Source organism: Mercenaria mercenaria, chromosome 18 (assembly GCF_021730395.1).
Source record: "Mercenaria mercenaria strain notata chromosome 18, MADL_Memer_1, whole genome shotgun sequence".
NCBI classification, from domain to species: Eukaryota; Metazoa; Mollusca; class Bivalvia; order Venerida; family Veneridae; genus Mercenaria; species Mercenaria mercenaria.
The window spans coordinates 28430418-28455134 of record NC_069378.1 but is presented as its reverse complement, the minus strand read 5'-3'; the positions used below and the strand labels follow the sequence as shown (position 1 = coordinate 28455134).

The 24717-nt window shown below is 35.5% G+C and overlaps 1 protein-coding gene across 4 annotated transcripts in view; it reads right to left on the bottom strand.

Annotated features, from left to right (window-relative positions):
- The window catches only part of LOC123538539 (probable E3 ubiquitin-protein ligase MID2), a 148073-nt gene that overhangs the window by 8653 nt on the left and 114703 nt on the right, over positions 1–24717 (bottom strand). For 2 of the 4 annotated variants that reach the window (XM_053529982.1, XM_053529984.1), the window contains exon 2: positions 4858–5009. In XM_053529982.1, coding sequence (XP_053385957.1) covers positions 4858–4979 — 122 coding nt within the window. In that variant the 5' untranslated portion in view covers positions 4980–5009. Of the gene's footprint in view, positions 1–4857; positions 5010–13864; positions 14177–24717 lie in introns of those variants that run through there. The other 2 variants (XM_053529981.1, XM_053529983.1) reach the window with 2 other exon arrangements.

Here is a 24717-nt window from a genome sequence, read left to right as displayed (position 1 = left end):
TTTAAGAAAAATAGGGTACCATGTAAAGTGCTTGGTATTTTGCTAATAATATTACCCAAATATTCCATCTTGGTCATTAACAGAATGGCACTGAAGCCGTCGAAAACCCCTATTTTTATACATAGTTGTTTAAAAATGAGAGAAAATGCGTTACCATGGAAACACGAGCCCCGCGACATATACATTTTAAGCTTATACTAGAAAGCTAACGTGCATACTTATAAAATTATCAATTATGCAGACTTCTACGGATATCAATGAAACTAAAATACACTGAAAAGTGTTAAATATCCGTATTTTCCTTCTTCTTTTAATATGAAATACCTTTGGAGGGTCATGTTCTTCAAACCTGGATAAAAATTGAACTTGAAGGGACAGACACAAACGAAATTGAGATTGTAGCAATTAAAACTTCATATTACACGAAATACAAGAAAATGCTGCGGTTCAATTAATTTGAATTTACCCTTGTAACAAGGTAACCTACCTCCTTAAGACAATTGTTGCGTACATCTGCGAAAAGGGCTCGTAAATACACAGCAAAAAGGAACAAGTGCTCCGTGGAAACATCTGTTCCATTGGTATACCTTTCACTCAAACAGAATTGAGTATTTTCCACCTCGGCCGCTGATGGCAAAACTTGTTTTTACCTTAGACCGACAGTTGCCGGCCCACAGAATGTACCGATATGGATGATCAAAAGAGAAAATTGTTTAAAAACTTTTGAAAAGCATTTTGTTGTCAAAAAAAGCATTTCAATAACTGGTATGTAAAACCATGAGCATTTATATTTTGATATACTTTCCGGGTAAAACATAGAATAATCCTATACAAATTTCATTTGAAATGACCTGTAAGTTCCAAAGATGGAGACAAAAAAAAATAAAAATGGCCTTACCAAAGCAGCAACATGTACTTTATATAAATTGCTTTTTCCGCTCATATTACTTGTCTTACAAAATTTTCAGTGTCTCACTTCAGCTGATTATTCACTAAAATTTGAAAAATATTAGAAAAGAAAATACCTTTATGGCGGTGATTTATATATGAAAGAGAAGGTTGTATTCACCATACAGTATTGTCATAAAACATCATTAAAATTTCAAAACTGTTAAGGACACTCTAAGTAGTGAACTTCTATTTTTTGGACAGTTTGTTTTAAAGATATACTCCTGTTGCAAATAGTCTTAAGCGCTAATGTTAATTGTCATGCAGATGCGAGTCTAAATAAAAACATTTAGCCTTTTTGTCTTTTTATGTTGTCCTGCTAATCTGCTAATCTGCTTGAGTTATTCAGCTATTCTGCTTTCTGCTGGAGGTATTCTGCTATTTTGCTTTCTGTTGGAGTTATTCTACTATTCTGCTGGAGTTATTCTGCTAATTTTTTTCTGCTATGCTGCTGGAGTTATTCTGCTATTCTGCAGGAGTTATTCTGCTATTCTGCTGGAGTTATTCTGCTATTCTGATGGAGTTATTCTGCTGTTCTGTTATTCTGCTGGAGTTGTTCTGCTGTTCTGCTATTCTGCTGGAGTTATTCTGCTATTCTGCTGGAGTTATTCTGCTATTCTGATGGAGTTATTCTGCTATTCAGCTGGAGTTACTCTGCTATTCTGCTGGAGTTATTCTGCTATTCTGATGGAGTTATTCTGCTGTTCTGTTATTCTGCTGGAGTTATTCTGCTGTTCTGCTATTCTGTTATTCTGCTTGAGTTATTCTGCTGGAGATATTCTGCTATTCTCCTATTCTGCTGGAGTCATTGTCCTATTCAGCTGGAGTTATTCTTCTATTCTGCTGGAGTTATTCTGCTATGCTGCTTAAGGTATTCTGCTATTCTTCTACCTTACTTGTGCGGGGTAATATGCGAGACGTATAATGTATAACGTCGGTCCTAAAGATGCTATTTTAACTGACAAAAATGGTTTTCTAACAAATTATGGTTACATGTTTATCACAAAAATAGTTTAAGGCTAATTTTAATTGACATACCGATGCGAGGTAAAATAAAAAAGAAGTTATTCTGCTAATCTGCTAGAGTTTTTCTGCTATTCTGCTACAGTTTTTCTGTTATTCTGCAGGAGGTATTCTGCTATTCTGCTGGAGTTAGTCTGCTATTCTGCTATTCTGCTGGAGTTATTCTGCTATTCTGCTGGAGTTATTCTGCTATTCTGATGGAGTTATTCTGCTATTCAGCTGGAGTTACTCTGCTATTCTGCTAGAGTTATTCTGCTATTCTGAAGGAGTTATTCTGCTTTTCTGTTATTCTGCTGGAGTTATTCTGCTGTTCTGTTATTCTGCTTGAGTTATTCTGCTATTCTGATGGAGTTATTCTGCTTTTCAGCTGGAGTTATTCTCCTATTCAGCTGGAGTTATTCTTCTATTCTGCTGGAGTTATTCTGCTATGCTGCTTGAGGTATTCTGCTATTCTTCTGCCTTACTTGTGCGGGGTAATATGCGAGACGTATAATGTATAACGTCGGTCCTAAAGATGTTATTTTAACTGACAAAAATGGTTTTCTAACAAATTATGGTTACATGTTTACCACAAAAAAAGTTTAAGGCTAATTTTAATTGACATACCGATGCGAGGTAAAATGAAAAAGAAGTTATTCTGCTATTCTGCTAGAGCTGTTCTGCTATTCTGCTGGAGTAATTCTGCTTTTCTGCTGGAGTTTTTCTGCTATTCTGCTACAGTTTTTCTGTTATTCTGCAGGAGTTATTCTGCTATTCTGCTGGAGTTAGTCTGCTATTCTGCCATTCTGCTGGAGTTATTCTGCTATTCTGCTGGAGTTATTCTGCTATTCTGCTGGAGTTATTTTGCTGTTCTGCTATTCTGCTGGAGTTATTCTGCAATTCTACTGATTTTTTTCTATTATTCTGCTATTCTGCTGGAGTTATTCTGCTGTTTTGCTATTCTGTTATTCTGCTTGAGTTATTCTGCTATTCTGCTGGAGTTATTCTGCTATTCTGCCATTCTGCTGGAGTTATTCTTCTATTCTGTTATTCTGCTGGAGTTATTCTGCTGTTCTGCTATTCTGCTGGAGTTATTCTGCTATTCTGTTATTCTGCTGTTCTGTTATTCTGCTATTCTGCTGGAGTTATTCTGCTATTCTGCCATTCTGCTGGAGTTATTCTTCTATTCTGTTATTCTGCTGGAGTTATTCTGCTGTTCTGCTATTCTGCTGGAGTTATTCTGCTATTCTGTTATTCTGCTGTTCTGTTATTCTGCTGGAAAATTTATCTGCTATTCTGTTGAAGTTATTCTGCTGTTCTGTTATTCTGCTATTGTGCTGGAGTTATTCTGCCATTATGCTATTCTGTTATTCTGCTTGAGTTATTCTGCTATTCTGCTGGAGTTATTCTGCTATTCTGCTGGAGTTATTCTTCTATTCTGTTATTCTGCTGGAGTTATTCTGCTGTTCTGCTATTCTGCTGGAGTTATTCTGCTATTCTGTTATTCTGCTGTTCTGTTATTCTGCTATTCTGCTGGAGTTATTCTGCTATTCTGCCATTCTGCTGGAGTTATTCTTCTATTCTGTTATTCTGCTGGAGTTATTCTGCTGTTCTGCTATTCTGCTGGAGTTATTCTGCTATTCTGTTATTCTGCTGTTCTGTTATTCTGCTATTCTGCTGGAAAATTTATCTGCTATTCTGTTGGAGTTATTCTGCTGTTCTGTTATTCTGCTATTGTGCTGGAGTTATTCTGCCATTATGCTATTCTGTTATTCTGCTAACTTCACACAGACGATGAATATACACATTAATAAATCATTTTAAATTCACGACAGTGAAGGATATTCCTTTAATTTTGTACCATTATCTGTCTCTTGTTTGTTTACTCAGCATCTTGTGATGCCATAACAAAATGCAGGAACAAAAAAGCAGTTCAGCAATCTGTTGGAAACCATGGATAGCTTAGCGACCATTTAGAAAAAAGAAACTAAGGTATCAAGAAACAGCTAAAAAGAAGAACCAAATGAATACAGCTAATAATTATATTCTGTTGTCTTTTCAATACAAAAATTAAAATAGTACATAGTTTTCGCCCATATAGACTGAAAAAGGGTAATCTGATATTTTTTATTATGGTAATGCAAACTTTTGCCAAAATAAATTGGATGTAATTTCACTCTTTATCATCTTAGGGAGTTAAGTTGCAATTAAATTATAATTATAAAAGTTGTATTTGTAGAAATGAAATAAAATTGAAGTATTTTTTTGACAGTTTGGTCTGATAATGGAGTGTCGTCATGTTAATATTGCCCAAACACCCCTGACCTACATGTTTCATCTTAAGATAAATTCCAGATCAACTAGGTGTTATTTGATCTTTTTATCAATGTCTTCACATGATTGAGGGATATCGATAGCATTCCATAGTTTCAACAAATTAAAGTAGTTAATTCACTCGTTTGATTATTATGTAATAGTAAAATATTATTATACTTGTTCCGTGTCCATTGAATTTATGTTCTGGCAATGGAAGAATATTTCTTTTCCCAGTTCACATAATGAAAAAGGGTAAATGTAGTCTAGGATAATTTATCCATACAGATTTCATTATAGTAAGGTTTATCTTAAAACGAATTCGATCACTAGCCATTAAGTATGGTTTAGGAGTAAATTTATCAATGGTATTTTGTTGAATTTTATTTATTCTTTGTATGAAAAGTGTATATCATTCATTCTGTTTTATTTAAAGCCAGCAACTTATTTACCCTAACCATTTGAGGGATTGAGACAAAAATGACCGACGAAACGTTAAAATTTAGTAGACTGAACTATAGTGTTTAGGCAATGAAACATTTGTTTTAAAACTGACGTTGGTACGTATGTATGCAAGTATCATAATGATCTTACCTCTTTAATATCTCCACCAGGCACGGTTTGTTACATAAACTATGTTGACAAGGAAGTTGTTTAGGACGAATAAATTTCCCTAGACATACTGGACATTTTAGTGTGTCCGACAAATCCATCATTAGTCATGAAAAATGTTATCTTTGCCGCACCTATAATATAAGCATGTACGCATTCAATATCCAATGTATGAGTGGATAACTGTAAATAGGCATATTTCTGCAACAAGATAGCTTGGTATCTATCACGATAATATAAATATAAATAAATATTAAAAAAAAAATAAGAAAAAATGTAAACTAGAAAATGCGTGCATTTTTCTGAAAACATTTCTGCAATAAATGTGAGGAAGCCATCCAGCTGGCTTACGGAAGGTCGGTGGTTCTACCCAGGTTCCCGCTCGTGATGAAATAACGCACGGAGGGACACCTGAGGTCTTCCTCCACCATCAAAGCTGGAAAGTCGCCATATGACCCATAATCGTGTCGGTGCGACGTTAAACTCGACAAAATAAAATAAATTCTGCAATAAATAATATCATCTACATGTTTTATCTATTTCCTGAAAAATTTTTAACTGAAAATTTCGCCTGAAACTGCCGCGAAATGCTTGCTAACTGTGACGATAATAAACTAAACTTTCCAACAAAGTTGTGCATTTTTCTGAAAACGTTATCGCAATAATTTTTTTTCTAGATATGATTTTTATTTGCAAGAGACTTTGGGCTATTGAGATACCTTTTCAGAAATGTTTTTAAAAATCAAGGTGGTTCTGACAGTATCGAAACAGCTATCTAGGTAATAAATGGCAGCTGTAGGCAAGATAATTTTTGAAACATTATTTCTTTTAATCCTCCATAATATACCATGAGGAGATGAACAAGATACATAGTATGTATATACAAATGACAGACAATACAATGAAACAGGATAATATATAAACAATATTCACAATAAGTATGTACGCTGAAGTATTTGTGTCATCAAATAACGAAACTTAAGTTTCATCACAATTAACAATTTTTTTAACCTACATAACTGAGGAAAGAAATGTTATGAAAATGGGCTGTGACTAAATACAGAGTTGGTGCACCTGTGATATATTACAGACTCCGGTATATACCGGATTAACTAAATTTGAAAGAAAATATCTTAAATGTATATATTTTGTAACCATGGTGATACTTACCCTAACCTCTAGTCAGTATATTATGCATTTGATACTCTAAATGCATGCGGACATGCAAAAAAAATGAGTAATTTTGCCTAGCGCTCCGATGGATAATAATTCCGCGCAAGCGCAGAACGGCTGCACCAACTCTGCAATGAGAAACATTTATGAAAATGAACACTTGATCAAAGATTTCATTTTGAATTAAGGAAGTCCGTATCTTTAATTACATGTGTAGTATAAAGATATTATTGAAACATCATATAGGTCACGATTGATACCCTAGCCTTATATGTGTTATACTTCTGTTATACATGTAAACTGTTTTGATCATTAGCATTGCTCATAAGATATGTTGTTATGCTACAGATATATATCTTTATACGTATATTACTGTAAAATTGTAAGTGTACCATCGATGACAGGAAAGAATGTTCAAACTATACAGGCACAGATAGACAACACACATATTTCATCCATAAAGTTGTGGAAAGTTATAGAGGCATTATGCTAGAAAAAGCAAGACAACAAAAGTATAAATATATTTTCAACAGCATCGGTCTGCGTATATAAGCAACAAAGAGGTCACATGCACACAAACGAATAAAAAAACCACACACTCGTTCTCAGGGAATATGAGGAAAAGGCGATTCAAGGGAGAACAATACAAAATTCATCAACATAGAATTCATGCACGTACGCACAACAAACACACATGGACTAAACGAACAAATAAAGGAACACTATGTGGCATCGCCTTGGAACGGTCATTGGCATCACCGGGAGGCCTACCATTATTGTTATTGAATAGTAAAAAAAACGGAAATTTCACAGGTTATTCAGCACGACAAAAATGAAAATGATGCATGCTGTTTGGCTGAACATGTCGCGTAGATTATAAACTCAATTAATATTAATCTGTCTGAAAAACAACTTAAATGTTTAAAATATTATAAATATTATTATTATTATTAAAAATTATAAATACTAAAAACTAATGCATTGTTTTTTTTTTAATCTGGTCATTTTTTTAGAATATTAGAGTCAGCCTTCCATAATAAAGCCAGTTATCTATACACCTGTAAGACGATCTGGTGAAGATCATTCTATTCTAATTCAGTAAAATAATTATAAAGCCAATGTTTGTTTAGAAATGTCACTGAATTTAAGCTAACAGATAATCCAGTTATGAAATTAAGGACATTATGATCGGTCCTTTGTATATTTTAATACATTGCGAATTTTTTTATCTGAAGATTATCTATATCGATTATGAATTTGAGTGTTTTGCACAATAAACCAAATTGCAAAGCTGCTTATTTCTTTGAAATATATACATGTATATAAAAAAATTACAAAGGAGGAAACCATTAATTGTACGTAAAGTATGCAGCCTCATTAAACATGATATAGGAAATGGTCTGCTACAATTAAAACATGGACATAGAGGAAGCAATTTATACCTGACATGCAACTTTGTACCCTCATAAAAATATGGTTAGATATTAAAGGCTCATAATGCCTGTGTTTAAAATGTGCCTGCCACATTTTCCGTTATGAACATAAAATACATTAATTTCTGATTTAATCCTATTTCTGATAATTAATTTCTTTAACATTTTAAAATTGTTTTGATATAAATGGCAAAAACCAGACATGTTTGAATGTGTGAATTGTCCGAGCCGTTCTGTTTTTAAGTGTACATTTCTTTAAATAATAAAAAAGGTAATCCATACATTTATGCAGTTATTTGAAGAAGATATTTATGTCCTTGGTAATTTACATACTATTTCTTTAAAAAGCGTTTTTATAGTTACTTATCGTCATCCTAGGTGCATTTTATAAACACTTATTGAATGGCCCTTACTGAATTAGAGATTAGTAGGACAAAGGTGAAGATCATAATGACCTTAAGTCATAAAATGGTTTTTGCTCAATAACTCAAGAACACTGAAGCCTATAATCGTGAGAGTTCATACGATAATTGCCCGTGGTCAGCTGTTTTGGAGGCAGAATGATTTAAGGTCAATGTCACAGTAATCTCGAGACTTAAAACGGTTTTCACTCAGTAAAGAAATAACGCTTTAACATATATAGATCGAACTTTATCGGATGATTTCCTGTGTCTAAAAGATGTTCCCTATTGTTTTGAAAACAACATTGTTAAAGGTCAAGGTCAGTTACCTCGAGACTGAAAATTGATACCGTTAAGTAACCCGTGAACCCTTTGGCCTATTGTATTTAAACTTCATTGAATGATTGCCTTCGATCAGTTGATGATCCCTATTTTTGGGGGTGATCAATGTTAAAGGTCACACTCATCCTTGAGACTGAAAAAAAAGTTCCGACCCAGTAAGTAGTGAAGGCATTGGCAAACAGTAAACCAACAAACTTCAAGGATGATAGTTTATCATTTGCAGACTGCCCCTTTTATGTCAGAGGTCAAAGGTCATGGTCACGGTGATCTTGAGACTGAAAATGGGTCATGACTCCACAGGGTGCATACGTGTTTTACAAATATCTGTTGTTAATCTAGGTGTTGCAAACACATGTTCCCATGAACCACACACTAATAAACATCGCAATTTTCTATTTTATTTACAACGCATGTTAAAATTAACTTACTTCTGACCCCAGATAATAAACATTCTAACCATGCTTTATTTAACACTTACCCTGCTAAATTTCTATAATGAATTTATCCATCTTTCAATTTGGACAATACCATTAACTGTCAAAAGGGGTGCTTACCAAAAAAGATACTGAATGAATGGCGAACAGTGCAGATCTTGACCAGACTGCATGGATATGCAGGCTGATCATGATCTACTGTGGTCGCAAAGGCAGGATCAATCGTGTATAGCATGCTTTATTTAAATCATATAAAACATAAACCAGATTATTCTGTTATTTACCTAGTGACCAAGTTTTTTTATTCTAGTTGACAACGGTTTGAATATAAAGACAGACATTCTTACAAGATTTCATGAAATGTGACCTAAGGAATGTAAACAAGATTTTGCAATGAATTGACATAGTGACCAAGTTTTTGACATCAGCTAACCCACTTTCATATATAACCTAGATTTTATTGAAATATAAACATTGTATTAGCTCATTGTGTAGAAAATGTGGCTTCTCCAGTGTTAACAATGTTTTTCTAACATATGTCCTTGTTTTCGACTATAGATAATCTTGACCTAGATTCCATTAATAACAAACATTCTGATCAGGTTTAATGAGGTCATTCAGACAATTTGTGTTCTTGTGACTTTACGTTAGAAACAAGTATGAATACCCACCAGGTAAAGCTACAGTCCACAAACTTTCTGATCAGGTTTAATGAGGTCATTTCTTGTGTTACAAACGAGGATGGAACTACATTACACATACCTGATACCACAGTCACACATACGGCGCGGATAGCTACGTTTAGCTGCGGATAGAAACGTAGTAGTCCGTATCGATCCGTACCTAAGCCGTACGGAATGATACGGATTGATACGGGTTACTACATAAAGGAACGTTTCAGGTACGGACCGATACGGATTACTACGTTTCTATCCGTGGCTCGACGTAGCTAGCCGCGCCATATGTGTGACTGGGGTATAAGGTATGCAAACAAGTTTTTGCAATGAATAGACCTAGTGACCTAGTTTTTGTCATCAACCTCAGAAAAGCGCAAACTATATACGTGAGTTTGACTATATTGTAATTCATCTAAGTTAATAAATCCTGGTTTAATCTTGCAGATACTGTACATTTAAAACAACAAGTTGAAGCATTTATCATGGACAAACACTTCGTCAAAGGTTACAGATCATGTTTAATTAAATGAACATAAACGAAATAAATGTTTTTCCTGCACACTACTTAAATGATCATTACCCAGTTTTTATCAGAAAGAAACATTATACAAACATCCTCAGTAATGCTAATATTAACTTGATTACCTACATCAGTTTGACACATTTTCATGAAGCACATTTCAACGACACGTAACAAGTCATTCATTTTCAGTAATTGAATTGTTTGATGATCTATATAATGCCTTAGATAACTTTTATAAAATAGATTTAAATATTCACGTAGTAAGAAACGTACTAGAAAAAAATAGCATTGTCCTTCGACTACGATACTATAAGCAAGAAAGACGGAAGAAATACAGTAAATTGCTTCTTGAAAACGTTCCATTATCAACGTGATTATTAACATAAACAAAAAATTGATAAATTGCTATTAGGTTATTTAACATTGTTCTGTAGAATACGGAGATATATTTGGACGAGTACCCAGCTGAAAAAAACCATATTGGACGAGCCGCTAGGCGAGTTCAATATGGTTTTGTCAGCTGGGTACGAGTCCAAATATATCTCGTATTGTACAGAACAATGTTAAATAACCTTTTTATTCTATATCTATTTTATCTTACTATAATAATAGTTTAAATTAAAAATGTTTCACTGAATATTGTATTCCTGCCTTTTCTAGTTTCTCCCAGCTTGGTACGAGTGCAAATATATATTATACAGAACAATGTTAGACCTTAAATAACCTTTTTATTCTATATTTATTTCACTTCATACGTAATATACGCAATTCATTGAATGTTGTTTTTTCTGCGTATCATCATTAAAAAAAGTATATGGTGCAACCTCCCTACAACAGCCATTTGGCGATTTGGGTGATAATAATACTTGGCCGAGATATTATGCCCACAAACATTGTCAGCAAGTTTGGTGAAGATCGGATGAAAACTGTTCGACTTAAAAGAGCGGACAAGGCTAAATTCTCCGTTTTTCGAGTAATTCAAGGACTATAATCAAAGAGTGTCTGGTACAATTTGGCTGGTTATCGAAACTGGCCGAGATGTAATGCCCACAAACATTGTCAGCAAGTTTGGTGAAGATCCGACGAAAACTGAATTATAGAGCAGACATGTTTTGGATGCTGACCGCCCGTCCGTTGCCATTCATAATCTTCTCCATTTTGTTTCTTAACCGTTAAATAAAAACTGCTGAGGTAGCTATTCAGACAGTCAGGGCTGATACCAATTTCTAGGTTTCGTCCGGAACGGCTTCTTTAAGCGACTTTTCAAATATTCCAACATCTGATGATCCTTTTTACTGTATTTTTAAGTTTTTGATTATTAACGAACGTTTTAATAGCGAGCTCGAAGAGCAGGACCAAAGGGCCTGCTCGAGAATCGAGCTTTACGGTAACGCAAGTATACTTCCACACTTGGTGATGGATTTGAAAAGTTTAGTCGGAAGTTTTAAAAAAGCGCACCCTAACGGATAGGTGCTCACAGGAAGTACTTCTTTCCGGAGTGAATACAGAACTTCATTCAATTGCTAAAAACTACTCATCACTCAACAATAATGGAAGAATTTTTTCCAGTTGTTTGAAAAAAAAAATTATTTTCATTTAAAAGATCAAGCATCGGCCAGAAAATGGAAAAAATGTCATTAATAAGCAGAGAGAAACGGGAACGCGGTAATGACGTCACCGTGATACCGGCTTCCCATAATTTTTGCAACATATGATATTCACTGTTACAGGTATGGTGACACTAAATGTAGACTTTTTCAAGTGAATGGGTTCTCCTGAGTTCTTGTGAGTAGGGAATAGTTTCTTTGTGACAAATAAATGATGCATAATATTTTTAGCTAAATCCGATTTCTTTGAGCTCGCTTTGAGGCTTTGCCTTAGTTCATATTAGCGAGCTCGAGAATCAAGCTTTACGGTAACGCAAGTATACTTGCACACTTGGTGATTGATTTAAAAAGTTTCGTCGGAAGTTTTTAAAAAGCGCACCCTAGCGGATAGGTGCTCACAGGAAGTACTTCTTTCCGGAGTGAATACAGAACTTCATTCAATTGCTAAAAAATATTCATCACTCAACAATAATGAAAGAATGATTTCCAGTTGTTTGAAAAAAAATATTGTTTTCATTTAAAAGATCAAGCATCGGCCAGAAAATGGAAAAAATGTCATTAATAAGCAGAAAGAAACGGGAACGCGGTAATGACGTCACCGTGACACCGGCTTCCCATAAATTTTGCAACGTATGATATTCACTGTTACAGGTATGGTGACACTAAATGTAGACTTTTTCAAGTGAATAGGTTCTCCTGAATTCTTGTGACTAGTGAATAGTTTCTTTGTGACAAATAAATGATGCATAATATTTTTAGCTAAATCCGATTTCTTTGAGCTCGCTTTGAGGCTTTGCCTTATTTCATGTTATCTAAATCAGATAGCATTGTTATCCCTTGAATCGTTTTTGTGTGTAGTTGTAAAAAAAAAACTCAAATTAAATCCAGATTTCAAGACGCATAATCAAACTCTGTACATAGAGCGCCTACTTCATCCGATTTACATTCGGAACATTTTCACGCGTTTCGGGCTTTATCGTATGTTTAACATGGGACTGCTGAACCGTCCAAATACAGAAAATACAGGATTTTTTGTACGCGCGTGCGTCCAAATACAGAAAATACAGGATTTTTGTACGCACGTGCATCCAAATACCGTAATATATTGTACGGTCACGTGTTGCAAATGAACGTTCGCGATTGGATACTAGATAAAATAGGTATAGAATAATATATGTTATTTGTTCTGATGATATTATTTTCACGACCGTATTTGTTCGTATAATTTCTCTCTACCTATAATAATTTTATAAGCTCCCGCGGACTTCACTACTGATATAACCCATAATATACACTGTCTCTATAAATTCGTTGTTCACTCGAGATCCAGTTTACTTTCAAAGAGAAAATATGTAGCTTCGCTGGTCTCGATCATTTGAAAAGACTAAAATGTCAATGTTAATTTGTGAGACATATTAAGAGCACTTTGGGTATACATGCATACAAATGTGCTGTACAATTTGGGCAATTATAAAACGCAGCATCGAAACTAATCTTACTGGGTTAGTGGACTTGTTGCGGCATATTCACGCTCGTTTGTACTGCCAGGCGCTATGTCGTAACTAGTCTGGTATATTGTAGTGGTGATTGATTTTTATAAATTTTCTCTACCTCTATATATAAATTAGAGCAAAGGGTTTCGGCCTCTAGGATGCTTAGAGTTTGGGTCATGGATGGAATTTAGGCATCAGATATGTATAGCTTTTAAATTATCTCAAGGCCATTTATCAATGTACACTGTACCGTGTCCTTTTGATTCGAAATTGAAAAAGTTAAAAATCACAATTATATAACAACGGTAACGATCATGGAAGGACAGAAGTCCAACACGAGCAGCCACATTCAAAGAAGACAGCCGCCCATTAAGCAAAGTAAACCCGCATTGAAAGGCATTCTTAATATATTAGTCCTTTTAAGGATCATTTTAAGTATTTTCCTATTTCCCCTCTTAAATAATGTCCTAAACCTAGAACAAAAATACGGAACTTAAGAAGTATGGTAGCAGACATGTGAAATTAAGTCAAAACTGTATTAAGCAGTCAGTCAATAGAGAGACACAGATTGGCTGCCTTTGACAGGTGACTGCTTAAGTCAGGTGAAAATAAAAACGCATGATCTATTCGGGACATAAGCTAACTTGCTGCTTAAGAGAGCTGCATAAAATAGATACATACATTGTATAACCTCTAAGCCAGATTCAGCTGTAATCTTTAAACTGTCCTATCCGTAATTTAAAAAAAATAAATGTTATTCAAGCACCTGTATCTATGTTTTTATATGTTAGCGTTGCGGCATTTGTAAATAAATGTTAACATATTTTATTCAGATACTTCCGAAAAGATTAGAATTGCTTATGCAAACTGTTTAAGCAAAACTAATGCGAGAAATGAAATACAAACCTACAAGGTTCTTTTCAGCATCAGCAATTTTACATCTACCAAGTCTTTTTTAATGTTTAACCAAGGAAGTGCAATCACTACCGGTTGTACTCCGTTTGATAATATTTGTACGCGTAAAAAGTCAATACTTTATTTTAAAAGTTATATTCGACTTTGAAATACACAAAATGAACACAATATTTATTTCAAATAAAACTCAAAAAATAATATCCATAATTCTTTTTGCTCGATACAAAGAAACACGCACGTAGAATTAAGCGGACGGAGGGTTAAGGGAAGTTATATTGAAGTGGAAAACCACAGGTCGTCCAACACTACATAAAATCTATTGTCTAAGGCAAGTACTTACAAGAGCTGATTTTTTAACGTCGCACCGACACATGATAGGTCATATGGCGACTTCCTTTGCATTTACACAATTGAGCTTAAAATCCCATATAAAGGCTTTGAATATTATATTAAAAGCAGATGCCATAGTTGTCCAAATAGATACTATGCCTATGGGTATAAAAGCACTACATGAAATACTAAACATGAACTTGTGTACAGTTAGACCTGTAAAGGGAGGTAATAAAAATAGGATGTTCAATAAATAAAATTGAAAGCGGGTTTAGACACAAAGTCATAATGATTTTTTTCGCAACGAGGATTATAAGGATACATTCGCACGTGCATGATTTACCCGTGCTGCACTTTTGAAAATGATTTGTCCGTTTATTCATTGAAAACAGTGACTTTATCTTCTGATAAATCGAAACATCAATAGGTATTTTATAACGAAGACACAACATTATTGCTTGGTAGTGAAATAGTACAATTATATTGATCAGTATCACCTATTCGTAAGTAGTATCCAGTTACACTGACCGAATTACTCCGCCGAAAAAAATAGAGGAGCCTTGGTAAATCATGCTGCAGAATTATAAAACTTATCTAAATTCAGTAGAAATAGCTAGGAAATATTAATCTAGGATCTGTATTAGCATAACAAATTATGGCGCGAAATTTGGGACGGAGCACCACGAATCTGCCAACCGGCTGTGAAAGTACTGGTAACAAAGGGAGATAATCAAAGCATATAATTCAAGAGCCATTGTGAGTGATATGCTAATGTAGAGAAACATCTCACTCATATTTTTCAGTATTTCACCAGTTAGCATAAAATAAATACAGATATTGACCGATTACGAAATTGGCTAATTTAAATACAAAACGTATGGACGTGATATACTAAAACCAAATGATTAGTCTGTTGAATTCAACATTCACTGCAATCATTGCCAAGATGTATTTTGTTTATGACCTGTCCAGATTAAATGGCGCTAGTTGCAACAAATCGCGTAACACGCTTGAAATACGCATCAGATCAGACCACCTTAGTTCAAAGTTAGAGTTTGAAGCCCCAGTAGTGTCATAAATAAAATCGGTAAAAAAAGATCCTTTGAAAGCAAAGAATGCAAACAATAAGAATAACAGCAGTCTGACTCGATTTGATTGAGTCTGTTCATGAGAGGTAATGAAATGTGCAACACCTCTCACGCCCCCCCCCCCCCCCCCCCCCCCCCCCCCCACGCCATCCCCTAGCACTGGCTTAAAGAGAATTCCTATAGTTTTTTTCCTTTCATAGAATTTTTTCAAATTCACATATATGAAAGGAAAATTTATGCTGAAAACAATGAACAAATAAAAACAATGGGTCACCAGGCTTGTTTTTGTGAAAAATTGTTTTGAACACACCCACTGTTGCTGAAACTGCCAGCGATTTTTCAACATTTTCATAATTTTCTGCATTTTTATAAATACCAACCAAAATATACATTAAGACAGCACAATAATGTTTATTCTTTTTACAAATTTTATTATATACTTATTTGATATCATAGTCATATTTGTAATACTATATCCTTACAATAATGGGTACAAATGAAAAAAAAATTCTTGTTTCATATTCACTTTTGTGAACTTTTTACAATGAAAAATACCCTTAGTGAAGAATATTTTTTAATTTTGAAAAAACTGTTTCATAGAATTTTTTGCTGTTTTTCTTGTGTATAAATAATTGTACTGTGAGCGTAAAAATAGCTAAAAATGTATGGGTCACCAGGCTAAATTTTATGTTAAGACCGCTTGAATACAACACCTGTTCGGACGAAAATGGCGCGAATCTGACAAAATTGATTACATGTATATCTGCTAGAAGTTAAATTTTTTTTTAAAAATTCTTAATTCTTTCTATAATTGAATACTAAATAATCTGAAAGGTGATACTGTGTCATCAGTACTAAGTCAATTGTCTTACATTATATGAGCAACACTGTCTTTGTACTAAAATGCGATGTGAAAACACAACCACAAACATGGCAAGATACCATGTCAGGCATTAAACTTGTCAATACAACATAAACCAGTATCAACATTTGATTACTGATAAAACTTATCAAAAATGATATTTCATTCAAGAATCCTCATATTTAAGATTGTCGGTTACATGTTACAACTAATGTTGACTTCACTTCAGTTTTCCATAGAAAGTGTCAGCTGCGCAGAAAGATGCGCATAAAAAATGTTGAAAAGACTCCATTATCCCAAAGGACCAGCAAAAATAACAACTCTGAATCAAAGTACGGGCCGCCACACGGCACTAAAAGATGACTCTCGTGTCGGTAATGACAAAGCCTGTACTGTATATTATTATTATTATTATTATAAGAGTTATATAGCGCCCTTTTCATGATCAATTTCACGTTCAAAGGCGCTTTACATAGTTCAAATGCAGCCACACAGGGCGCATAATTCATCCTCTACTAGTACAGACACAGAGCGATCTGACCAGAGGGACAGAGTGAGACAAAGCCCCCACGACAGAGAGATCAGAAATCAGATACAGGCTTGTCCGGCTAACTAAGCCTAGCTCGTTTCGAATAGACAGCCTGGTTCTTTAAAGTGCCCAGTGTGTAGCACTGATACACGCAAGGATTGTCTGGGTTCCTGACCAGTACACCTCTAGTTGGGTGGGAAACACTGAAAAGCGTTTCTGAAAATTCCCGAGTAGCTGCCGGGGATCGAACCCCCGACCTCAGGCTTGGAAGGCCAGTGTGCAAACCACTGAGCTATCCGTCCACCACAATTTAAAGTTTTATAATTTAAAGCACAGTTTACACAATTTTAGAACATTATGATACTCGTATGTCTGGCATGGGTTTTCCCTTTTGCTCAGACTGTAGAGAGTTCCTACACATTCAAACTGCATCTGATATTAGTTTCTGTTGAAAACTCAATACCAGAATACTCAATTATATAATGTTTAACTTTCATACTTCATTTCTAATGCTGAAAGGCAATATTTGATCCGAACATTTTGGTCCTACTGGGAAAAGTGAAGCCAGTGACAGATAACTCTTCTAGGACTATTTACTTATCTGAACGAATTATGCATAGATTCGGATGTGTTTTCAAAATATATAGTTTACTTCAATTTTAAGATCTTTGAATAATCATTCAAACAAAAAATTAAGCATTATCTTTCATTTTCAACTGAGCTAATTTAAAGACAACTTTTTTTTATCTATTACTGCCGATGACTTACTTTTATGGTATGATCATAGGAAAGAAATCATTATTCGTAGAAAAACTATAAATACTAAGACTATATGAATCTTATGACATCGAATCCCTCAACATTTATAATGGTTATAACAAAATTAAAACGACTGTGACTCAATGCAGACTTGGAGCGCCGGTATAAATTACAGACTCCGGTATATACCGGATTAACTAAATTTGAACGAAAAATATCTTAAATGTATATATTTTGTAACCATGGTGATACTAACCCTAACCTTTAGTCAGTATATTATGCATTTTATACACTAAATGCGTGCGGACAGGCAAAAACATGCATATTTTTACCGTGCGCTACAACTGAAAATCATTTTTGGGCATGCGCAGAAGACCGCGCCAACTCTGCAATGAGTTACATCGAATTAAAACAAGTTTGCTCGCGCAACGTCCCGTGAATATACATCATGACGTCATAGTATCGTGACGTCAGAATATTTTTGTAGAAAATAAAAAGTTCTATTAAGTTTCCTAAATTTCTTTTACATTTTATTATGACAGAAAGTATATTTTTATAATCATGTAAGTAATTTCATGCAAGGATCCAGAGTAGGATCCGGGCGTCCGGATCCCCAAAAAAGGAAAGAAGAGAAGATTGAAAGAAAATGTTTATTTTTTGAAAAAGCAACATTAGGACAAAGGCAGTTTTCTCTGTTACTATCATAGCTTTTGAATTGAAACTTTAAATAGATATTTACTATCAAAAACTACATAAGAAAGAATAATTTCCTTAACTCTGATTGAATTTTGACAGAGGAATTCCCTGTTTTTTAACATGGGATGTATTGGTTAGTGTTTTTGATAGAGTGTAATATCTCTGTTATTATCAATAGCTTTTGGCGTGAGTTATTTACTGTCAAAGTCTACACCAGGATAGACAATCTTAAGCTCTGTTTATATGTTTGAGTGAGGTAAGCCCCTGTTGCACCTCAAAATGATAGCAACGTACTTTGGTAGTCACTACCGAAATTCGATCGAGTTTTGGTAGTCACTACCAAAATGCGTTACACTCAATGCAGATCGGTAGTTTACGAATATGTAGTACCAAAACACATTGGATATGCATACACCTAACGTAAAACGGAATTAATATAAATCTCTTGAATTAAAGAAAAAGAATATTTTGTGACGAATGGACAATATTATTTCAAAGAGAGTAACATTATGATGGAACTAAGTCACTCATTCGACCTTGACCTTTTGACCTTGATATTATATTGGTCCTAGATTCAGTCAAGCAGGACCATTGGAACACACGTGAGAGAGGTCAATGCCACCCTAACTTTGACATACATCGAGATATATTGAAGAAATTTGGCACCACTGTTCACCGAAACTACTTGACCCTTAGACAAGTTTCACAAACGCCCTAATGCTGCGTTTACACTTATGCTGCGTTTACACTTAGCCACGATGTCCACGATGTCCACGATTTGAGAGAAGCGTGGTGAGCGTGGGGGCTCGTGGGATCGAATCGTGGTGATCTTGAGGGAACTTGGTGGAATCGTGATGATCGTAAGGATCGTGACAAAATTTTTGACAGTCAAAAATTTTGCCACGATTACCCCGATTTATCTTAAATCTTGAGAGAACGTGATAGAACGTGGAAATCGTTGTAGAGCGTAATGCAGCTTAACAGACCTTAACGTAGCGCATCAGACCTTGATGCTCCATCGTATGGGGATCTTGGTGAACGTGGAAACACGATTCTAAGTTCCACTAGATCTGCAGGCATCCTTACATAGTTGGCGTTGGAGCCAACATCTTCACACGTTCTGTGAAAAGTTGAGAGTATTGTCCCAGTTTGTGCCTTCGGTTTCCACTTAACCATGGTCTCACCCACCGGGTCTTAGGCTTTCTATTTCTTCTTCTCATTTCTCTCTTTTATATCCAGCCCTATGCCGTCCCTTGTTGCTGCTGCCGACGAGTAACTATTATAGGCATACACGAAAAATGCAAATTCAGCATTTTGTTCAGCTCTTTGATGCATAGCTCGTTCCTCTTTGAAATCTCTGGAGAGAATGAGAGGATGACCCATGACTCCTATTTATACTCCAATCGTGCTCAAAACGTGACAATCTTGATCAAATCGTGACCATAAATCGTAGGAGAGCTTAACAAAACTTGATAACGTGAGGGATCTAAACAGAACGTGACAAAGCGTGATAGCATATCGTGGTAATCGTAAGAGAACTTGAGAGAACGTGATGAAAATCGTGGCAGATCCCGACCAGAATCGTAATAAAACGCTGCAGGTAGTAACAAAACGTACTGAGAGCGTAAGAAAGCGTCGGAAAGCGTAGTATCACAAAATCCGTGCAATAAATCGTGGAGCTCCGAGCTTTTCTTTAAATCGTGGACATCGTGGATATCGTGGCTAAGTGTAAACGCAGCATTAGCCACGATGTCCACGATGTCCACGATGTCCACGACTTGAGAGAAGCGTGGAGAGCGTGGGGCCTCGTGGGATCGAATCGTGGTGATCTTGAGGGAACTTGGTGGAATCGTGATGATCGTAAGGATCGTGACAAAATTTTTGACGGTCAAAAATTTTGCCACGATTATCACGATTTATCTTAAATCTTGATAGAGCGTGATAGAACGTGGAGATCGTTGTAGAGCGTAATGCAGCTTAACAGACCTTAACGTAGCGCATCAGACCTTGATGCTCCATCGTATGGGGATCTTGGTGAACTTGGAAACACGATTCTAAGTTCCACTAGATCTGGAGGCATCCTTACATAGTTGACGTTGGAGCTAACATCTTCACGCCTGAGTTCTGTGTTGAAAAGTTGAGGATAGTGTCCCAGTTAGTGCCTTCAGTTTCCATTTAACAATGATCTCACCCAGCAGGTCTTAGGCCTTCTATTTCTTCTTCTCCTTCCTCTCTCTTCTATCCTGCCGTGTTCCGTCCCTTGTTGCTGCTGCCGACGAGTAACTATTATAGGCATACACGAAAATTGCAAATTCAGCATCTTGTTCAGCTCTTTGATGCATAGCTCGTTCCTCTTTGGAATCTCTGGAGAGAATGAGAGGATGACCCATGCCTCCTTTTTATACTCCAAACGTGCTCTAAACGTGACAATCTTGACCAAATCGTGGCCATAAATCGTAGGAGAGCTTAACAAAACTTAATAACGTGAGGGATCTAAACAGAACGTGACAAAACGTGATAGCATATCGTGGTAATCGTAAGAGAACTTGAGAGAACGTGATAAAATCGTGGCAGATCTCGACCAGAATCGTGTTGGTTTCGTAATAAAACGCTGCAGGTAGTAACAAAACGTACTGAGAGCGTAAGAAAGCGAAGGAAAGCGTAGTAATACAAAATTCGTGCAATAAATCGTGGAGTTCCGTGCTTTTCTTTAAGTCGTGGACATCGTGGGCGTCGTGGCTAAGTGTAAACGCAGCATAAGCAAGTATAGATTGTTACATATTCAAATTCAGAAGATTCACAAGAAAAGGCCTCATAAGACGGGTTGTGTGTGTGCGCGTGTGTGTGTGTGTTCGGGTTTAACGTCTTTTTTAACAAATTTTCAGTCATATAAATGACGGTGTCTACTTGTAGCAATGAGCAAAATGCCCAACTTTATAGTGCTGCCTAACTGGAATATCACGCCGTAGACACGTGACATGATACCCTATCCAGTCACATTATACTGACACCGGGCTGACCAGTCATAGCACCATCCTCTTAATGCTGAGCGCCAAGTGAGGAAGCTGTTAGTACCATTTTTTACGTCTTTGGTATGACGCGGCCGGGGATCGAACCCACGACCTCCCGCACTCGGGGCGGACGCTCTACCACTAGGCTATCGAGGCGGTTTGTATGATAACTTTAAAAACTTAATTTTGCCTAAATATTCATCTAAGACCCCTAAAATACGCACAGAATTCACCATTTATGTTTAAGCTGGATGTTTTAAAAATATCTAGGTGGAGGACCCACATGCCATCGTATTATTTATACTTCGTTCTACAGAATAAAACAGATTTTTTTCTAAAAATCTAGGTGGACTATCCCTCCGACAACACTAGCACATTAAAACAACAAAGTAATACAATGTTATCGCATAGAAAGCGTCGTTTGGGGCCCCTTTCACACGTTTATTAATCTACAATTGGGTTTGTTTTATACGAAAACTATATCTCGTGAGGGGAACTCGGAACCGCCTTCAGCCCCACCCCACCACACACACACCCACCATTTTTGTAGGAGACATTTTATCTCTCTTTTTTGTGCGTAATGTAAACATGAGCACACCTTCTAATGTAGAAAAAACTACCAAAATACGTTCCATTCCACGATCCTTAACACATCATATGTACCTTGCATCGAATTTTGTCGTTACCAAAACGCGTTCCTAAAATTAACAATTCTGAGGTGTTACAAGCCTCCAGTTAATGGCAATGCTCTGGTTCGGAGTTAAGCACTGAGACAGGTCGAGTATGCTGTCTTACGGACAGGTGTATTGTGCTTCACTGTAATTTTAGGTCGTACTTTTATCAGTTTTTTTTTTTTTTTAATTAGTGATTAGCAACAACATCATGATTTTATTACAACAGTACCTGTAATTATATGTACATGGGAATGATAGACATAGTGTTGTATACATTAACATAAGTCACTTATAATTCTTATGTATTGAATGACTGTGTACTGGTGTTTTTAATGTATTTATTACTTTATGTACCTATATTGTTTGTACAAAGATGAGACAATAATAAAGTATAAAGTTGCATCATAATATTAAGGGTTATTATGAATATGAACTGAAATGAGGTTTTCAGTAAGGAACTGACTGGTAGGAAATGTGTGAAGAAGTCCATCAAAAACAAATCGATTTTGTCAGTTACCTTATAAGAAAGAATGGTTATTGACTATATATATCAATGTGTCCATCCAGCAGTCTGTGCCTCGGTCTGGATAACAATTTGCTGATAACACTGCATGTTACTTTGGAATGGGAAATAGGACTATTTCGACTTTTATCACTGTTGATTCGGCTATCACTATCTCGATTTGTTTGTTTGTTTTGGGTTTAACGCTGTTTTTCAACAGTATTTCAGTCATGTAAAGGCGGGCAGTTAACCTAACCAGTGTTCCTGGATTCTGTACCAGTACAAACCTGTTCTCCGCAAGTAACTGCCAACTTCCCCACATGAATCAGAGGTGGAGGACGAATGCTTTCAGACACAATGTCCTTTATCAAATCGTCACGGAGAACATACGCTCCGCCCGAGGAATGAACTCACGACCCCGCGATCCATAGACCGACGATCTCCCTATTGAGCTAAGCGGGCGGTTCCGTCTTATGTGTTTTCGGCTCTTTCACCAGCATAGTTACGACTTTTTTATGCACGCATACATTAGACGATATGACTTACTAGTAAAAAAAAGATAGGCTAACCGTATACGAAACAAGAAATTAAACATGCGATGATGAAATCGAATCAACGATGATGGGAAACAGAAAGTACGAAGATGAATGTACACATGAAAATTTCAAATTCGCAAAGTTTTACCGCAGTGAAAATATGTGTTTTTACAATTATTCAATGGTCCTTCATTCGCATAGTATATAATTTGAAAAGTCGCAAGTATTATCTTACAAGATCAGATGAGATAAGTTTTATTTCAAGTCGTCATGATATATAACAATACAACATAAGACCCTGACTATCTTTTTAACCGACTACGGTAAAGTTGAGAACAAGAACGAGCTAACACTTCTTTTAGAAAAAAGAAAATATCGAATACGCTATTACCAATCAATAATAAAAAAGAAGTGGTACACAGGTTTTAAAAGTGTTCACTCAACTTTTGCAGGTGGAAATTATTTGATTACGTATTCACTCGCCTTTTTGCACGTGGATTATCCGACATTATTTTAAAGCATACTTTTCACTATCGCAGTGCAGTGTAGTTTCTATAGGCATGGAGTCCGACGCAGAAACGCAGAGGGAGTGGGATGAGATCCGGCAAATGGTATGTTACAAATGTTTTGAACATTTGTTTTCATTTTTTTTTATGAATATTTCTTTATTTCTCTGTATTGTGACATATTTTTGTCATGAAATAGGTAGCTATTGCGATACTTTAGATATTTTGATAGAATAGCCAATTTTTCTGAAAATATTATCTCAATAGTTGAAAGGTTTTTTTGAAATATAGTTGTGATAACTTACATTATTATCTCGATACGGTTTGTGTAAGTGTCCACAGCTGCCATCTGTTAGCTAAATATGTATCTCGATACTTTCAGAAATTATCATGATATTTTGAATTTTTCTGAAAAGTTTATCTCTAAAACGAAAAATCTTCTTCAAATAGATAGCATATACTGTAAAGAAAAAATAGATAACATATATAGAAAAAAAATTATAACGAATATTTTTTTTTTAGAAAAAATGCATAAGTTTGTTGGAATATTTAGAAAATTGTGGCGATAGCTACCAAGCACCTCGTGTCATTGTCAAGCATAGTCCAAAATATTAGACGTGTACATGCTCATTTTACCTTCAACATTCATTATTTTATTATTTTACATTTTATTTTCAATCTGCATATTTACGTCTAAAAGGGCCCTAATCAGTAGAATGTAGCATTTTCTCACACGAAAAATATACGATATACGCAGGTTTAGACAGTCCAGCCTACCGTTTTTTATCATATTCTAGTAATATATCGTTTAAATTTACCTTTAAAATCCCTCATATCCAATATATGTCAATTGTGTACAGTTTTCAATACACATCCCGCCATTTTTCAAGCATATTCAGCAGGTTATAATATATTTAGAATCGACTTAGACGAAAACAATTTTCCACGTGAACTATTTGCCAATTGATCCAGAGGGAAAATATTTCGTCTAAAATTGATTCTCAAAATAAACTGTGTTTACACAACATTCGGAATAGACCGGCAATGTTGCACACCATAATACAGATACACGGCAATACATGCAGTGGAAAGAAACAACTCGATATTTATATATGAAAAGTAACTTTTATTTTATAATTACTCACATGTGCAGTTGAAAAAAGGATTATTTTCGGTGTAAGTAGTGTTCTTTCACTTCGGATTGGGTTATGTTGTTCATAATTTGAAGATTAGAGGCGACATGAAGTGTGTTCGCTTCTTACTACATGTTATACATGGCGATCCGATAAGACCTGACATAACCGATAGGCGTCAAAATGTTAAAATATGTTATGTCAGGTCTTATTGATAG